Below are 15,911 nucleotides of genomic sequence, written 5' to 3' on the forward strand. Positions count from 1 at the left end.
CATCAACGAATTATGCCACACAACACAATTTGTTCTATAAATCGTCAGGACAATGTCGATGTGTGGCATAACCCAGTAAAGGGCCCCAACTTAGCATAATGCTACATACTCTTTAAATAAAAACAGCATGCAGCGCTGGTTTTCAGTTGGAACCATTGACCAGATGCCGCCACAAACACAGCACACAACAACCTTATTGAATAAATAAACAATAATAATAACTTTAACTTAAAATAAAACATTACAACTAACTTAAATTAAAAAGGAGAAAAGAATAAAATACTATACTAAAAATAACAATGTGAGAAGAAAAAATAATAAAAATAAAAGAGATTTAAATTGCTGAGGAACAGAGGCTGGCTGGCTGAACTGCTAAAAAATAGCTGGAGCTATTTGTATGGTCTGTGATTTCTTGATTTGTCTGCCCCTTATAGCAGAATAAACTACATTAAAAAAAAAGCATTTTCCCATGAACAAAAATATGTCCTAAAGTTTTATATTTTTCTACAAACATTTTATAATAAAGATATATCACTAGCGCGACTTAATTAAAGCGAACAAAGGCTACTGTTCAGGAAGTGTAAAAACTAAAGTAAATACAATAAATATTTATTGTAAGTAAACCCAAAATTGTGCTAGCTATATTCGGATTATTTTTTGAGGTGATTTTGTAGCCAGCAGGGCCGGCCCATTCATACGGCAAACAAAGCAGTCGCTCCAGGCGCCAAATCCTAGAGAGCGCCTAAATGATAATCCTAGTCAACCGGTAATAGACGGTACTGCGCCTGATTTTCAATTGATCACCCTAGAGTATGGCCGAGATCTTTGCTTCGCATTCTTACTTTACACTCATAATTTAGTATAAGTATCTACAATCTACATATTACGTATCAGGAGCAAACAGGAGAGGCGCCATAATTGGATCTCGCTCCATTTTAAAATTTACTGCGGGCCGGCGCTGGTATTTGGCAGTATCATAAAATCGTTGCCTTTCAAACACTTATCCCGTTGACAGGGTGTTAGGTGTACTATTTCGTCAAATTATAGAAAGTATTTAGTAAATAACGGGACGGAAAGTGACGGGAACGGCGTTCGGCGACAGAATATTTAGATATTTTTAAGCAAGTACGAAAAAAAATAAATTCCACCGAACAAAGTAGCGGGCGTCCAATGATATGTATAAAATTATCATTGCGAGCGTCCGCTAGTGAAATTCATAATTTCATATTGAAATTTGTTACAAAGTCACCGATTACAAATACAAATAACGCTAAAATGGGTACAAAAAAAGACACAGTAGTCAGTTGGTTGCCTTTCGTAATGAATTAAATTATTATCTATGTAGCAAAAATACCTGCAATAAAAATATTCCCAACTGTTTTGTCACTCCAAAAATTTTAATTATAGAACATTTCTATTCAATTCTTAATTCTTTTAATCAGAAAACTAAAATCACTGAACTACACGAATGATGAAAATTGAAAACCATGAAAACAGCTGATTCGTGGAATCGATTTTTGATTTTGTGCCACAGACCCTATATGTTAATTTTTTTTTTTTTTAATTTATTTAACGGCCTTGGATACAAGTCCTTATAGGCCCTGCTTTAAATATTACAATTTTTCTTAAAAATAATACAAAGCACTTAAAATTATCGTCGTCGTCGTCTAAATATAAATTTACTACTGTATTTTACAATTTTTCTATTGTGTTACTAATGAAATCTAAAACAGGCTTATAAAATAAATGGTTCCTCAACAATTCCTTAATGTGGCGGGGATCACACTTAATTTCGTTTTCTTCCTTTACTAACTCTATCGAACTTGCTAATATTATTCTTTGTATACCAAAAGCTGAACACTTGAAAATTATGTGATTGATATCTGCGTCGTCTTTTTTACAGTACATGCATTTGTTATCTTTATAAATTTTTAATTTGAATAAATGGCTTGGCACTAAACAGTGACCAAACCTTAGTCGGTTTATTATTGATATGAATTTTCTTGAATCCCAACTCATTTTGTTATACCATGGCTGCACCGGTATTTCATTTTGTATGTCTGCGTACCAAGATCCTTTACTTTTACTAGTTTCTTTCCAAAGTTCATGCCAAAGCAACTTCTGTCTCTTCTTCACTTCATGATAAAAGTCTGTAAATGGAGTTTTGATATTGTCTGAACAATCTTCATTAAACAATCCTTGTCTTGCTACAGAATCAACCAGTTCATTGCCCGCTATACCTCTGTGGGAGGGTACCCAGACAAATTCTACGTTCATTCCAGTTTTTCTTATGTCTAGTAATACATTTTTAATTTGAAAAATAATGTATGAAGACTTATAACTAAAATTGAAATTGTTAATAGCTAAAAGAACACTTTTGGAATCTGTTACTATAATACAATTATTTACACTATGTAAAATTTCCTCTTTTATATAAGAAATTGCTTTTAAAATTGCAAAAGATTCCGCAGTAAAAATACTACATCGAGAATTTAACTTAAACGCTTTACTAAATTTTTTTTGTGGATCATAGAAAGCAGCACTTACAAAGTGCTGATTTTTAGATCCATCTGTATATAACTTATAATAATATTTACAATTTTTATCAATAAACATCCGGAAGTCTATGTTTGACGTAATATTCAACAAATGAATTTTATTTTTCATAATCAAGCTCTCAAAGGAGCAAGAGTACATGGGCCAGGCGTTACTAACATTTATGTTAGTGGCAATATTATGCATATATGTCATAATAATAGATATGGTAGGTTGTTTACCTGCCAAAAGTGAATTTGCAGTCGCTTGTAAAGATTCAGTTGTAGATTTAGTTACAGTTAGTAGACTACTTGGAAGCAAAAGTTTGTTCACTATTGAAGAGCTCGACGATAGAGCTTTCAAACAAAATCTTTCAGCTAAATATATGCGTCTTACAATTAAAGGAGAAATACAAGTCTCTACTTCCATTGAATTAACAGGTGTAGAGCGCATAGCCCCACTTATTATGCGCAAGCCAATGTTTTGAATAATATCAAGTTTTTTTAATAATGTGGAATTGGCTTGCATATATGCAAGGAAACTATAATCAAAGTGACTTCTGACCATGCTTTTATATAATAGAGATAGGACTTTAGGATCAGAGCCCCAAAACGTTCCAGTCAAACATCTCAATAAATTAATGCCTTTTAACGCATTTTTGCTAATATAATTAATATGTCTGTCAAATTTTAATTTATTATCGATAATTACACCCAAAAATTTCTTTTGATTTACAAATGGAATATCTGTACCATTATATTTGATGTTATTCCCCACTGGGCTGCCAAAAATCATACATGAACTTTTGGAAGTATTGATATTTAATTTTAACAAATTTTTATAATAAGACTGCAACTGGAACAGTGCAGAATTAATAGTATTTTTAGCTATTTCTATATTTCTATTTACACTATACATTAACAAGTCATCCGCAAATTGTAAAATTTTAACATCTCCTAATAAAAAATTTTCAATTTGTGAGGTGTATAAATTATACAAAATTGGTGACAATGCTGAACCTTGCATAAGACCTTTACTAGTTTGGTTTATCCCATGGAGTATATTATTGTACTTAACATAAAAGTGTCTATTATTAAAAAAATTTGAAAGCCATTTTAACATTTTTCCAGGGATACCGATTTCATGAAGACAATTGATGAGCTGGTTTAAGTCCACATTATCATAAGCCCCCTCTATATCCAAAAATATACATACTGCTGTGGATTTAGACAATTGACAATTCTTCATATCATATATAAATGAAGTTATACTCTCTGATGCGCTTTTACCTCTACGGAAACCATATTGAAAACCTGGTAATAAATTATTTGTTTCTACAAAGTAGTCCAATCTTAGTTTAAGCATTACTTCAAACAATTTTCCTATGCAAGAAGTCAGCGATATAGGTCTGTAAGAATTGCAATCGTCTTCAGGTTTATCTTGTTTCAAAATTGGTATTATACATTGAATCTTCCAACTCTCTGGAATACATTGAGAAAGCCATAACTTGTTAAAAATATTAAGTAAAGCTATTTGACCTGCTTTATGTAACTTTTTAAACATTATATAAGGAATGTCGTCTAATCCTGGTGCAGATTCCTTTCTTGATTGAAGTGCTATATTGAATTCTGCATAGGTGAATGGATTTAGTAGCCACATGGAATTTTCATTGTCATTGTTGTATTCAAAAACAGAGTTGATTAAGTTTGTGTTATTATTATTCTGTTTAAGTTTTGAGATGAAATTTGGAATCCATACATCATTTTTAAGTTTCGGTTGGTTATTTATTCGTTTAAATCTTTTCATATAATTCCATATATAAGTTATAGGAGTGTATCTATTAAATGATGAACAAAGTTTATTCCAACTATCTTTCTTTGCTTTTTTAATGATTATTTTTTTAAGTGTATCTATTTTTTTATAATTTATATAATTTACCATTAACCCTACTCGCCTATATAATTGTAAAGCCTCTTTGGAATTTTTAACTGCTACAGCACAATTTTCATCCCACCAAGGAGCGGGAGCTTTAATAGTTCTTGGACCCTCAAATTTAACAAGCGGAATACATTCTTTTTTTAAAATGTTCAAAATTTCACAAAATTTGTTATATGACTGTAAAGGATCTAGTTCATTAAATGTCATATACTCAAAATACTCCTTGGATTTCTTAAAATATTTATCCCAATCTGCTTTATTATATAAAAATTTCTCTACTTTATCATTGACAGAATATTTAGATGGAATTAAGTTAATTTTTGTGAATGTGGGATAGTGGTAACTACCCAAAGTGTCTACACCTACTGTCCATTCACATAACGGAGCGAGCACTGGGCTCACTCCAGTTATGTCAATAGCAGAACTATTTGCAAATGGTCTCTGAAGTGTAGTAGACCTACCAGAATTTAATATGCACAGATCCTGTTCATCAAAAATATCAAATAGGCTTCTACCCCTTGAATTTGTACTATGGCAACCAAAAGAAATATGATGTGCATTAAAGTCTCCTGCTACTAAACAGGGCTTTGGCATATCACTGATGATACTTTTAAGTCTATTGATTTTACATTTATTTTTATTTTTAGGTGGACAATAAACACAAAGTATTGATAAGTCACCAACATTGGTTCCTAAAGAAATTGCTATGGATTGAACATCTTCATAAAATTTTGTTTTCAGAAGTTTATATTTAAATGTATTTCTTAATAAAATACCTACACCACCATGTTCATTCTTTGCATTTTTTCCAACAAAGTTATAGCCTGGGATTTTTACAAGATTACTAGAGTTTTTAAGCCAAGTTTCATTTAATAATAAAATATCAATATTTTCCTGTGTTAAAAATGTTTTTACTAAGGGTTTTTTGTTATTAATACTCTGAATGTTATGTTGAGCAATAATGAGCTTTGAAGCCAATTAACTTTATTCAAATGTTTCAAAAATGCTTCTTTAATTTTACTTGTGCTTTTTATGTCATTTGAGTTTCCTATAGTAACTAATGTATTAATTATTGCGGATAATATTTTTTTATTATTAATGATATCTGAATAAGAAATATCTAAATTTTCTTGTGTGTCTAGTTTAGATTGGTGGAATTTTTGCTGTATTTGTTGAGGCTTCGGGAGAGTAGGAAAATTAACACTATTAATTTCAATTACCTTAGCATAAGATTGTTTATTTTTTTCTAATCTCGCTGCCTTTATAGGGCAAGTTTTGGATATGGCTAAGTGAGCTCCACCACAATTACTGCACTTCAATGTATCAGCCGTGCATGCTTTGTAGTGGTGTTCACCAGCACAGCGTGAACAGACCTGTATATTTTTGCATATTTTCCCATAGTGATTAAATCTCATACACTTGAAACATTGCATTAGCGGAGGAATATATGTATAGACCTTATAACGCCAATTGTCTAAATATATATATTGTGGTAAAGTTGTTCCTGCAAAAATTACACTAATAGTTGACAAAGGAACAACATCGTCTACAACCTTTTTCATGAATCGTCTTACACCAATAATCTCACACTCTGAAGAAAGTTTATTAAATAGTTCATGGTTACTGGACTCTTTAGGTATAAACCTGACAACCCCCACCCTCTCCACAGAAGATGCCGGGATGAAGGCACGAAGATTGTAAACCGTTAGGCATTCATGTTTGAGAAAATCATTGGCTGCTGTTGCTTGTTTGAATACTAACATTATTTTGTTAGCATTAATGCGCCTGCTCTCATAGATACCTTTTACTTGTTTAAAGTATTTGGACACAACTAATGGGTTTTTGTTCCCCAATTTAATTTCCGCCTCACTGCTTTCCACAAACACTGGGAATTCCGCGTTAGTGCTATTATCCGTGTAGGCTCTGCTATAACCTGCCTTTATATAGGGTTTATATTTTAAACTCTCGTCCTCACCAGACTTATGCACTTTACGTTTTTTTCTGTCTAGCCTTTCGTAGGCATCACCATCACTGTCTGACGGCATTTTGCCTGATTTAATTTACATTTGTACACTTTATTTCACACGTATATTACTGAAAAAGTTTTAAATTAAAATTTTCAATTTTAAAAGCGCGCTTCTCGATTCCCGCCAAAAATCCAATCCCCTATATGTTAATTTACTCTTTGGCCACAGACTATGACAAAGCATCATAAATAATAATCTTCATTCTTAATTTGTCGTCTGTGATGAAAATGGGCCAGGAGGACACAGACAGGCTAAATACAGGCCACCTAGATCTTGGATCCAAAACTTTTTAACAAAGTTGGCAAAAACGTCTCAACAGATGGCAGTAACTTTCAGATTCAGTGTCAATAAACTATGGCTCAGGCTCACTGTTGAGCCCGAGTCTCCTCTCAGAATAAGAGCCAGAGAACGACTAGAACGAAAAAAATAGTAGATTGTTAACGTAGGTGGAAAGACTCAATTCCCGAGGTATTTAGACGCAGGAGCGTAGCGAGGACGGCTATAGTCCGAGTAGGAATTGGATTCTTTTAGCCGTGTTTAACACTCTACTTTTCATTTTGAATATGAGGTAAATAAAACTAATTGTCTATCTAAACTATTTATTGATAATATATTATAGCGGACGCCCGCGACTTCGTCCGCCCTTACTCCAGCCCTTACAGTAGTATCACTGGTAAAAATGGAGTAACTTCTCCCGTTTTCCCAATATTTCCCTTTACTGCTCTGCTCTTATTGATCGTAGCGTGATGAAAAGTATACTTAAACCTAAAACTAGTATAGTAGTAGTAGTAGTATACTAAAACGATTCATGAGAGACTGTTAACAGACGGACGGACAGCGGAGTCTTAGTAATAGGGTTCTTATCCTTTGGTTACCGAACCCTAACAAGCGTCGATAGGGTTTCGTCACAGTAAAAATATATACAAGCAGTAGTTTGACTTCATACTAGAAATCGAAACGCGAGCTATACCTACACATCTCGAACTCGGGGCGTGCGTGGGGTGCAGACTGTGCCAGGAAGGCTGAATTTTTTATCGTCTATTCTTTAGTGTGGGGTATCGTTATCGGCATTTTTGTGCATTACATAAGGGATTAAAGTGCTAACATAATCTACGGAACCCTACACTGCGCGTGGCCCGACTCGCACTTGACCGGTTTTTTTATTATACGGTCACGTAGTGTGGAGGTAATACCTAGATGGCATCACTAAAATAAACATATGAATACGACCTATCCTTCAAGGTCATTGATTAGTATCAGCCATATTTAAATCTACCAATCAAAAAACAACACGCATTTTATTGATCACTGATCCTATTTTACTACAATTTACAAAGTATTTAATTTGTTTATATAAAAAAAGTATATTTACAATCACTAAACACACAAATTATTTAATTATTAAATGGAAACACAAAGTTGGCAAATGTAATTAAAATCCTGGAGGCGGGCAGCCCTACATGTTTACATACCGCGCGGCTGTATGTATTTATTTAAAAAATACGGCCGAGTTACAATACTGCTTGTATATATTTTTACTGTGGTTTCGCCGTGCCGTAGTTCGTGGCATCGTCCCACTGCGTCACCGCGCCGCGCCGCTCGATACGCACGGCGCGCGCGGACCGCACGCCCCGCGCGCCCCGCACGGCACTCCGCGCCATCCCTCGGCACCCTCACACACCCTCCGCCAATACTAACAATAAAACACGTATTTACGTACGCGACCTCATCTAATTATCCTCATTCATGTGGTTTAAGTAACAAAACATCTTTATTTGATGTGACAGTGTAAAAAAAATAATTAAGTTAAAAAAGTTAATTCATATTATTTTATTAGATTAATAAATCAAATGTGCCTTAGATACAATTATAGGTACATTGTTAAGTTTTCCATTGATCTTCCAAATAACTGAAATAGGATAAATAACTAAATTTAATAAAAAAACATGCCTTAACCTAATTACCTGCAATAGCGAATTAAGTGTAAATTAGTTTAATCCAGTTTTATCCGTATTCGGTTTGAGCCGAGTTCAAAAGTTCCGAGTTTAGTTCAAAAAATTCAGTTCATAAGTTCGTTCACGAGTCGCCTATAGAATGAACGAGATCGATTTGATAAGGGAAGTGGAGAGACGACCGATTCTGTACGACAAAACGGTCAGTGGGTTTAACAAAACGAAACTACGAGATAACGCGTGGAAAGATGTTCAAGAAACTCTCAATGTGTCTGGTAAGTTTTTCAAATAAAAAAACATTTTAAAAACAAGTTGATTGATACTAAATTCATACAAAAATACCCAGTATTTTGTACGATAATACCTACTGCAGAACACTTTATTATTATACAACGGTTTAATATGCGCCAAACATGGATAAACACATACCTAGATAGTGTGTTGTCCCCGGATTCGTAAGCTGTTTTATGTGCCCCGAAATCGGGGCATTTGACGCATTAACATACGAACAATTTTTGGATTTAGTAATAAGTAATTTCTGTCGAGTCGAGTACGAGCAATTTTTGGATTTAATGCCCAAAAATCGTTTGTACTTGAATAAAATACTAAAGTAGTTCGAACTAGGCCTTACGCTCACAAGTGGCTTACGTTTGGAGTGTTTGTTAGGTGTTGCAGGTCTATAGGTTATTAATCTAAGGCGCCAAACTTCGATTCCGAATACACTAGACGTAGCGTATGACTGTGCGCGAAAGCATAACCAGATAACCCAGCGGGGTTAGAAATTATAATGGGTAGGTAGCTGCGCAGTTCAATGTGTTACAATGTCAGGGCGGGCTCGGCGCATACCTATCTAGATCTACCAGCTAGCAGTGGCGAAGTATGGAATTTTGATGAAAATAAGCCGTCATTAAGAAAATGAAATTCATACCGCGTGATACTCCACTACACCTCAAAATGTTTCTACTGTTTCCCACATATCGATACCTATACAGGTTGTCCCGTAAATACTAAAACTACCTACTAAAATTTCGGCAAAAATATATTTTGCCGAAATTTTACGGTTTTTAAGTTATATTGATTTTTGTACAAAATACAAAAATACCTACCTTCAGTTTAGTCATACCATGTGCTGAAAAACTACTTAACCGTTGATTATTATTAAGATTTTTATATACCTTTGGTAATTATTTTTGAATAGTTGTTTCAAGTAATGAAAGTTCAAGTTTTTTTACTGCAAAGTAAGTTTTTTTTGAAAATTATTTTATTTATGTTTAACGATTTCTTTGTTTGTAATTTTAACGGTCAAATTGAAAAAAAATTTACTAGGCAACTTGCTTAAACATGTTCATTTAATATGGATTCCAAATATATTGTTATCACAATGGGGATGATGACTAGGTTAGAATATATTGATTTTTATGATACTTTCGGGTAAATAAGGTCAATGTTAACTAATTTATATATAAAAAAATTTTAATAAAAAAAATTCAACCGACTTCCAACTTAAAAATTAACCTAAACTAAAAAGCAAAAAATAACATCTTACCTATGTGCTACCTTCTGATCAGTTTGAAGGCGGTGCCAATCCAGTGTCATGTTTTAATTCAAGCCGTTTTAATTGCACAGTTTCTCTGGTTCTTTCAGAAACGGCTTTAATTAAAACATGACACTGGATTGGCACCGCCTTCAAACTGATCAGAAGGTAGCACATAGGTAAGATGTTATTTTTTGCTTTTTAGTTTAGGTTAATTTTTAAGTTGGAAGTCGGTTGAATTTTTTTTATTAAAATTTTTATTTTTTAATTTTTAGTGTCAACACACCTATTGAGTGTGAACAAACCTACTGACTGTCTGACTGTCCTCCGTCTTCATCACCAGACCCCCTATGCAGTCACAATCCATATGGGTGGAAAATTCTCATCAATATAAAATTTATCAAGTCCAAACACAAGGTAGCTACTGTGAACCGTCGAGGAGTTCCCTTAACTCTCCTTCATCTTCATCACCAGACCTCTAATACAGTTACAACCTATTCAGGTGGAAAGTTCTCATCAATACAAAATTATCATGTCAAAACACAAGGTAGCTACTGTGAACCGTCGAGGAGTTCCCTTAACTATCCTTCGTCTTCATCACCAGACCCCTAATACAGTCACAACCCATCTAGGTGGAAAGTTCTCATCAATACAAATTTATCAAGTCCAAACACAAGGTAGCTACTGTGAACCGTCGAGGAGTTCTCTTCACTGTCCTTCGTCTTCATCATCAGACCCTTAATACAGTCACAACCCATCTAGGTGGAAAGTTGTCATCAATACAAATAAATTAAGCCCAAACAAAAGGTACCTGCTGTAAATCGTTGACGAGTTCCATCGTCTGTGTATCGGCTCCATCATCAGACCAACTCCAGACCTTCATAAAATTGTAGTGGTTTAAAATACCTTATGGAAACACTAACAAACGCACTAGCTGTCTCTACGTTTTTCGAAAGTTCCCCTCGATTTCTCCAGGATGCCATCATCAGATCCTGACATGAAAAAAATGGGACCACCCTGGAATCAAACCCTTCAAAACAAAAAAAGAATTTTCAAAATCGGTCCACAAATGACGGAATTATCGCTGGACATACATAAAAAAAAAAAAAAAAAAAAAAAAAAAAAAAAAAAAAAAAAAAAAAAAAAAAAAAAACATACATACAGCCGAACGTAGAACCTCCTCCTTTTTGGAAGTCGGTTAAAAAGCGAAGATTGTCTGGATATTTGCAAAATAAATTAGATTATAAAATTTCAAAATCTATTAAAAATCTTTTATTGTAATTAGATGAAAATTCATACAGTTTTAGCTTCTTTACATTAAACGTAACATTTTTTAATATGTGAACTATAAACATAAATGCAGAAATAACAAAGATATTAATAATTTTGTTTAAATGCCCATACAAATCTAACGATCATTAAGCGCCTAGACGTCATTAGTTCGTACCATTTTGTATGGGGCGTTTTTCAGGGAACCGCGGCAGTGCCGCAAATCTGACCCTTTAAATCCCTGTAGCTCCGAAAGTAATGATCGTTGATACCTTGTTACTTTTACAAAATTGCTTTACTATTAGCATACTCTTAACTTATATACAGTTTAAAAAACTGTCATCATCCCTATTGCTATTTTCATTCCTAAGGGGTTGATTATGTTAAAATCGTTACTAATTAAAATTTGTTCCTGTCACTTGAATAACGAAAGAATTTAAATTGAATCTTAAAAAGAAGAAGACAGATGTGTGAAGTCTGCCAATCCGCATTGGGCCAGCGTGATGGACTAAGACCTAATGCCATAGGCCATAAGCCTTCTCCTATATGGCCCTGTAGTGAACCGTTAAAATAGACTGATTATGGTTAATGGTGTCATTACAGAGGCGGAATGCAAGAAGCGTTGGCGGTCGCTGCGAGATTCCTTCATCAAGTTGCAGAGAACGCACGGCGGACGCACGCGGTGGCCCTATCTATCTGCCATGAAGTTCCTGTTGCCACACGTCGAAACTACTAAGGGCGATACTCCGTTGGTTATCTCACAAACATTTGCTTATTCTTGACCACCTTCTGTTTATTCACCTCGCATATTCGCGTTACGCGGTAGTCTCGTCGTCATCAACCCATATTCGGCTCACTGCTGAGCTCGAGTCTCCTCTCAGAATGAGAGGGATAAGGCCAATAGTCCACCACGCTGGCCCAATGCGGATTGGCAGACTTCACACACGCAGAGAATTAAGATAATTCTCTGGTAGGTTTCCACACGATGTTTTCCTTCACCGATTGAGACACGTGAAATTTAATTTCTTAAAATGCACACAACTGAAAAGTTGGAGGTGCATGCCCCGGACCGGATTCGAACCCACACCCTCCGGAATCGGAGGCAGAGGTCATATCCACTGGGCTATCACGGCTCTACGCTACGTTACGCGGTAGTCTGCTTACCTATAATCAATCGGCGCCACTTCGAACGCCATTACAGGCGTCCCCCTAACTTTGCCTCATCTATACTAATATTATAAAGAGGAAAACTTTGTTTGTATGTTTGTTTGATTGTAATGAATAATCTCAAAAACTACTGGATCGATCTTAAAAATTCTTTCACCATTCGAAAGCTACATTATCCACAAGTAACTTATGCTAAATTTTATTTTAGAAAAAATAGGGTTCCGTAAGATATTTATGTTTTTCGAATACAAGGTGTAAAAAATCAACCAGAAAAGTAGGATAGGGGTAGGTAGGAGTAGGGTATCGGTAGGGGTAGGCTAGGGGTAGGGTAGGGGTAGGGGTAGGATAGGGGTTGTTGAAAGTTTACATCGAGTTTCACGCGGACGAAGTCGCGGGCGTCGGCTAGTGATTGATATATAGATTGGCTTTAGTTTTACACTCGGTTGCCACTTTTTTTTTTATTCTTTACAAGTTAGCCCTTGACTACAATCTCACCTGATGGTAAGTGACGATGTAATCTAAGATGGAAGCGGGCTAACTTGTTAGGAGGAGGATGAAAATCCACACTCCTTTCGGTTTCTATACAACATCGTACTGGAACGCTAAATCACTTGGCGGTACGTCTTTGTCGGTAGGGTGGTAACTAGCCACGGCCGAAGCCTCCCACCAGCTAGACCTGGACCATGTCAGCAAGCCGTGGTCTTCCTCGAGACTCGAATGCCGCCGTTGACCAATATTGGTGCATCCGCTGCCATCTCTAATACATGCCCCGGCAGACATGCATCTCAGTCCTCTAAATTAGTCATAGATGCCCTAGGGCTGGTTTGAAAGAGCCTCGTTCGTTGTTTAGAAGGGGCAGCGCTTGCAGGTGAGTTTGTCTTTTAGTCCTGAAGATGGATTATTCTTAACCAGCAATGAAAATGATTAGGTAAATACATTTTCATCATCATCATTCATCTTTATCATTATCAATACCAGTCTATTTGAGCATACGTCCCTTCTGATAAGAGGTAATTGTAAAGTGAGTTCCAATGCACCTTGGTAGACTTAAGATGTCAATGGTTAACTCTGTAACGCACGGTATTAGATATTTATGATAATAACCAAGACTAACAGCTCTCTAAAGTAGGTATGGCGGAGTCAGGGGCCGATCCAGCAATTTTGCCGCTCCAGGCAAAGACCAATTTTGCTGCCCTTTACATACACCAATAATACTTTTTTTTTACTATTAGGTATATTAGTATATGTATATGAGCCTTGATTGTTATGTAAAGATACTAAACTAGTTGAAAGAATAAAAATAAGTCGGCTAGGGAATAACTCATTTTTGCCGCTCTGGACAAATGCCCCGTTTGCCCTGGATCGGGCCCTGGGCGGAGTAACCTACTAAACATGAATTAATTGAAAGGTCAATGTTCCATAGTCGAGTACATTAGGACCCAGAGGCTCCTCGTAGCTCAATATGCTAACCACTGATTAAAAATACTCTTCGTCACAGGGCTAGAGAATCAAACGTCAAACGAGAAACTTCAGACTCTGAGACCGAGGAGTTGCCGCGACGTTCAGCCGCCGACTTCTCACTCCCAGACCTCACCTTCCCAGACTTCCACTCAGAGGACGAAGAAGACTCCCAGTCTCAACCGGCCAAGAAAATGCGTCTAGACGTTCTAGAAGAGCTAGACCCATGCCACTGTAATAGGACGGACCCTGATGAATTGTTTCTTCTAAGTTGCGCGCCGACACTTAAGCGGTTAAATGCCAAACAACATGCTGTAGCTAAACTAAAGATCCAGCAGGTTTTATATGAAGCTGAGTTTGGGAACCAGTTAGAACAACCTCATGCGAGTCCAAATGCGGAATGCAGTTATGAAAACGGTGACAGTTCACTCACTTAATCATGTATCTTTAATAACTTATATGTTGTGTTTTGACGTATACAATGGTCGTGCTTATTTCTGCTGGCAATCAGCATTGAAATACAGTTTGATGTTGAGGGTTGGTAATGATGTTGGTACTCGTTGATTTAATTAATATCTAATAATTAGGTAAGGAGGTATATTTAAGTGATGAATCTTCGAATTAAAGATTTTTGTAAGAGTTTAAGTAAAAAAATAACATAACATATGTGACGACTTGAATATTATGACTCCTTTCTTCACAAAATGTGACGTATTTCTGACGCTTTTCAGACCTACCTATCCTAGAAGTCTCCCTAATTTCGCCAGTATCGAAACAGCACGGGTTTGAGCCGCATCTAGCGGCGCCCTGTAGGCTATAACCCGCTTGATATCCCTTTCCCACCAACACTGCATTTTCCGGTGCGGGGTTCGCCATTTCAGCATCTTGGGACCCTAACGGCCATCGGCTCTTCGAACTATTTGCCCCACCCACTTTAGCTTTGCGACACGGTAAAAGCTGAACTAACGGTAACTTTAGTTCTTCTGTTGATCTCCTTTCTGTTACATAAATTATGTCGTAAGTTGTTAAATTATTATTATTTTATTGATCTTAAAAAATACTCAAAAATAAATAATATTATAAGCTGAATTGTTTTATTTAATTTTTGTAGTTTTGGCTGAAACGCTTATACCATTTAGACGCCATTAGTCTCCACATTACTACGTACCTAATAAATCTACAGATAACACAAGTGTCCAGTTAAGCAATAGAACAAAACTGGTCTAGGGAAATTCTACTGGCATGCTTTTCTTTGCTACCAAGCAACGACCGGTATGATAGCCTGTGAAATTACAGGCACATACTACTTTGTACCTATTCTTAAATTTATGTTAGGTACTTTGTACCTACTCTTAAATCTATATTAGGTACTCTGTACCTACGCTTAAATCTATGTTAGGTACTCTGTACCTATTCTTAAATCTATGGGCACAAAGGACAATGCCAGACAATGTATAGAAGTTTGACCCACTAAAAAAAATTAATTTGCAACAATATATATTTTATATCATATTATTGGATTTTTTGTACTATTAAACAAATATTACCTTTTAACCCTTTATAACTAGGGGTATAAAAATAAATCCAAGTTGAAGTTTGATTTTAAGGTTAAGTATATGTGCAGTTTATTATGAAATAGATAACGATAAAGCGTCGTGATTGGTTTTTTGTAAATACAGAAGCACTTAGCACATGCAATACATTAAAAAAACGTGATTTTATTATTTTCAAATTACTCCGAGGTATTATTTTCAAATTATTACGAGTTTTGATAGTTTGACAGTGTTATGACAGTGATATGACAGTTTATTTTTACATTTTGATCTAACTTCGCAGCTCTGGATTCTAGCCATTTTGAACATAAAATAATTAGAATGCACTAAAAACGCTCTAAAGGGCTCGAACCCAAGGTCGAAATAAGGTTTTTAAAAAATAAGTAAACAATGTCAGCTATGAGGAAATAACGTAATGGATATAATTACTTTTTTTGGCAGATTTTTATTCCGGAGTTTAACAGTAAAAATGGTTTAT

The 15,911-nt window shown here is 35.4% G+C and overlaps 1 protein-coding gene and 1 long non-coding RNA gene across 2 annotated transcripts; both read left to right on the forward strand.

The window, feature by feature from the left end:
• Positions 1-2,981: 2,981 nt before the first annotated feature.
• Positions 2,982-5,260, forward strand: LOC128198482 (uncharacterized). Its single transcript, XR_008251233.1, has 2 exons — positions 2,982-3,851; positions 5,121-5,260. It is a non-coding gene; the product is annotated as an uncharacterized LOC128198482 (long non-coding RNA).
• Positions 5,261-7,737: 2,477 nt separating this feature from the next.
• On the forward strand, positions 7,738-15,140 carry LOC112048080 (transcription factor Adf-1-like). Its single transcript, XM_024085451.2, has 3 exons — positions 7,738-8,727; positions 11,859-12,003; positions 13,921-15,140. The coding sequence occupies exons 1-3, from the start codon at positions 8,595-8,597 to the stop codon at positions 14,315-14,317; spliced, it is 675 nt and encodes a 224-aa protein (XP_023941219.1). The 5' UTR covers positions 7,738-8,594; the 3' UTR covers positions 14,318-15,140.
• Positions 15,141-15,911: the final 771 nt, after the last annotated feature.

This window comes from Bicyclus anynana, chromosome 11, assembly GCF_947172395.1.
Source record: "Bicyclus anynana chromosome 11, ilBicAnyn1.1, whole genome shotgun sequence".
NCBI classification, from domain to species: Eukaryota; Metazoa; Arthropoda; class Insecta; order Lepidoptera; family Nymphalidae; genus Bicyclus; species Bicyclus anynana.

What these genes read in the sequence shown, in the direction of transcription:
- LOC112048080 (XM_024085451.2), top strand. Translation starts at nt 8,595, where the DNA reads ATGAACGAGATCGATTTGATAAGGGAAGTGGAGAGACGACCGATTCTG. An exon ending in AGAAACTCTCAATGTGTCTG is followed by an intron (nt 8,728 to 11,858) that starts GTAAGTTTTTCA and finishes GTGTCATTACAG; the next exon opens with AGGCGGAATGCAAGAAGCGT. An exon ending in ACTACTAAGGGCGATACTCC is followed by an intron (nt 12,004 to 13,920) that starts GTTGGTTATCTC and finishes TCTTCGTCACAG; the next exon opens with GGCTAGAGAATCAAACGTCA.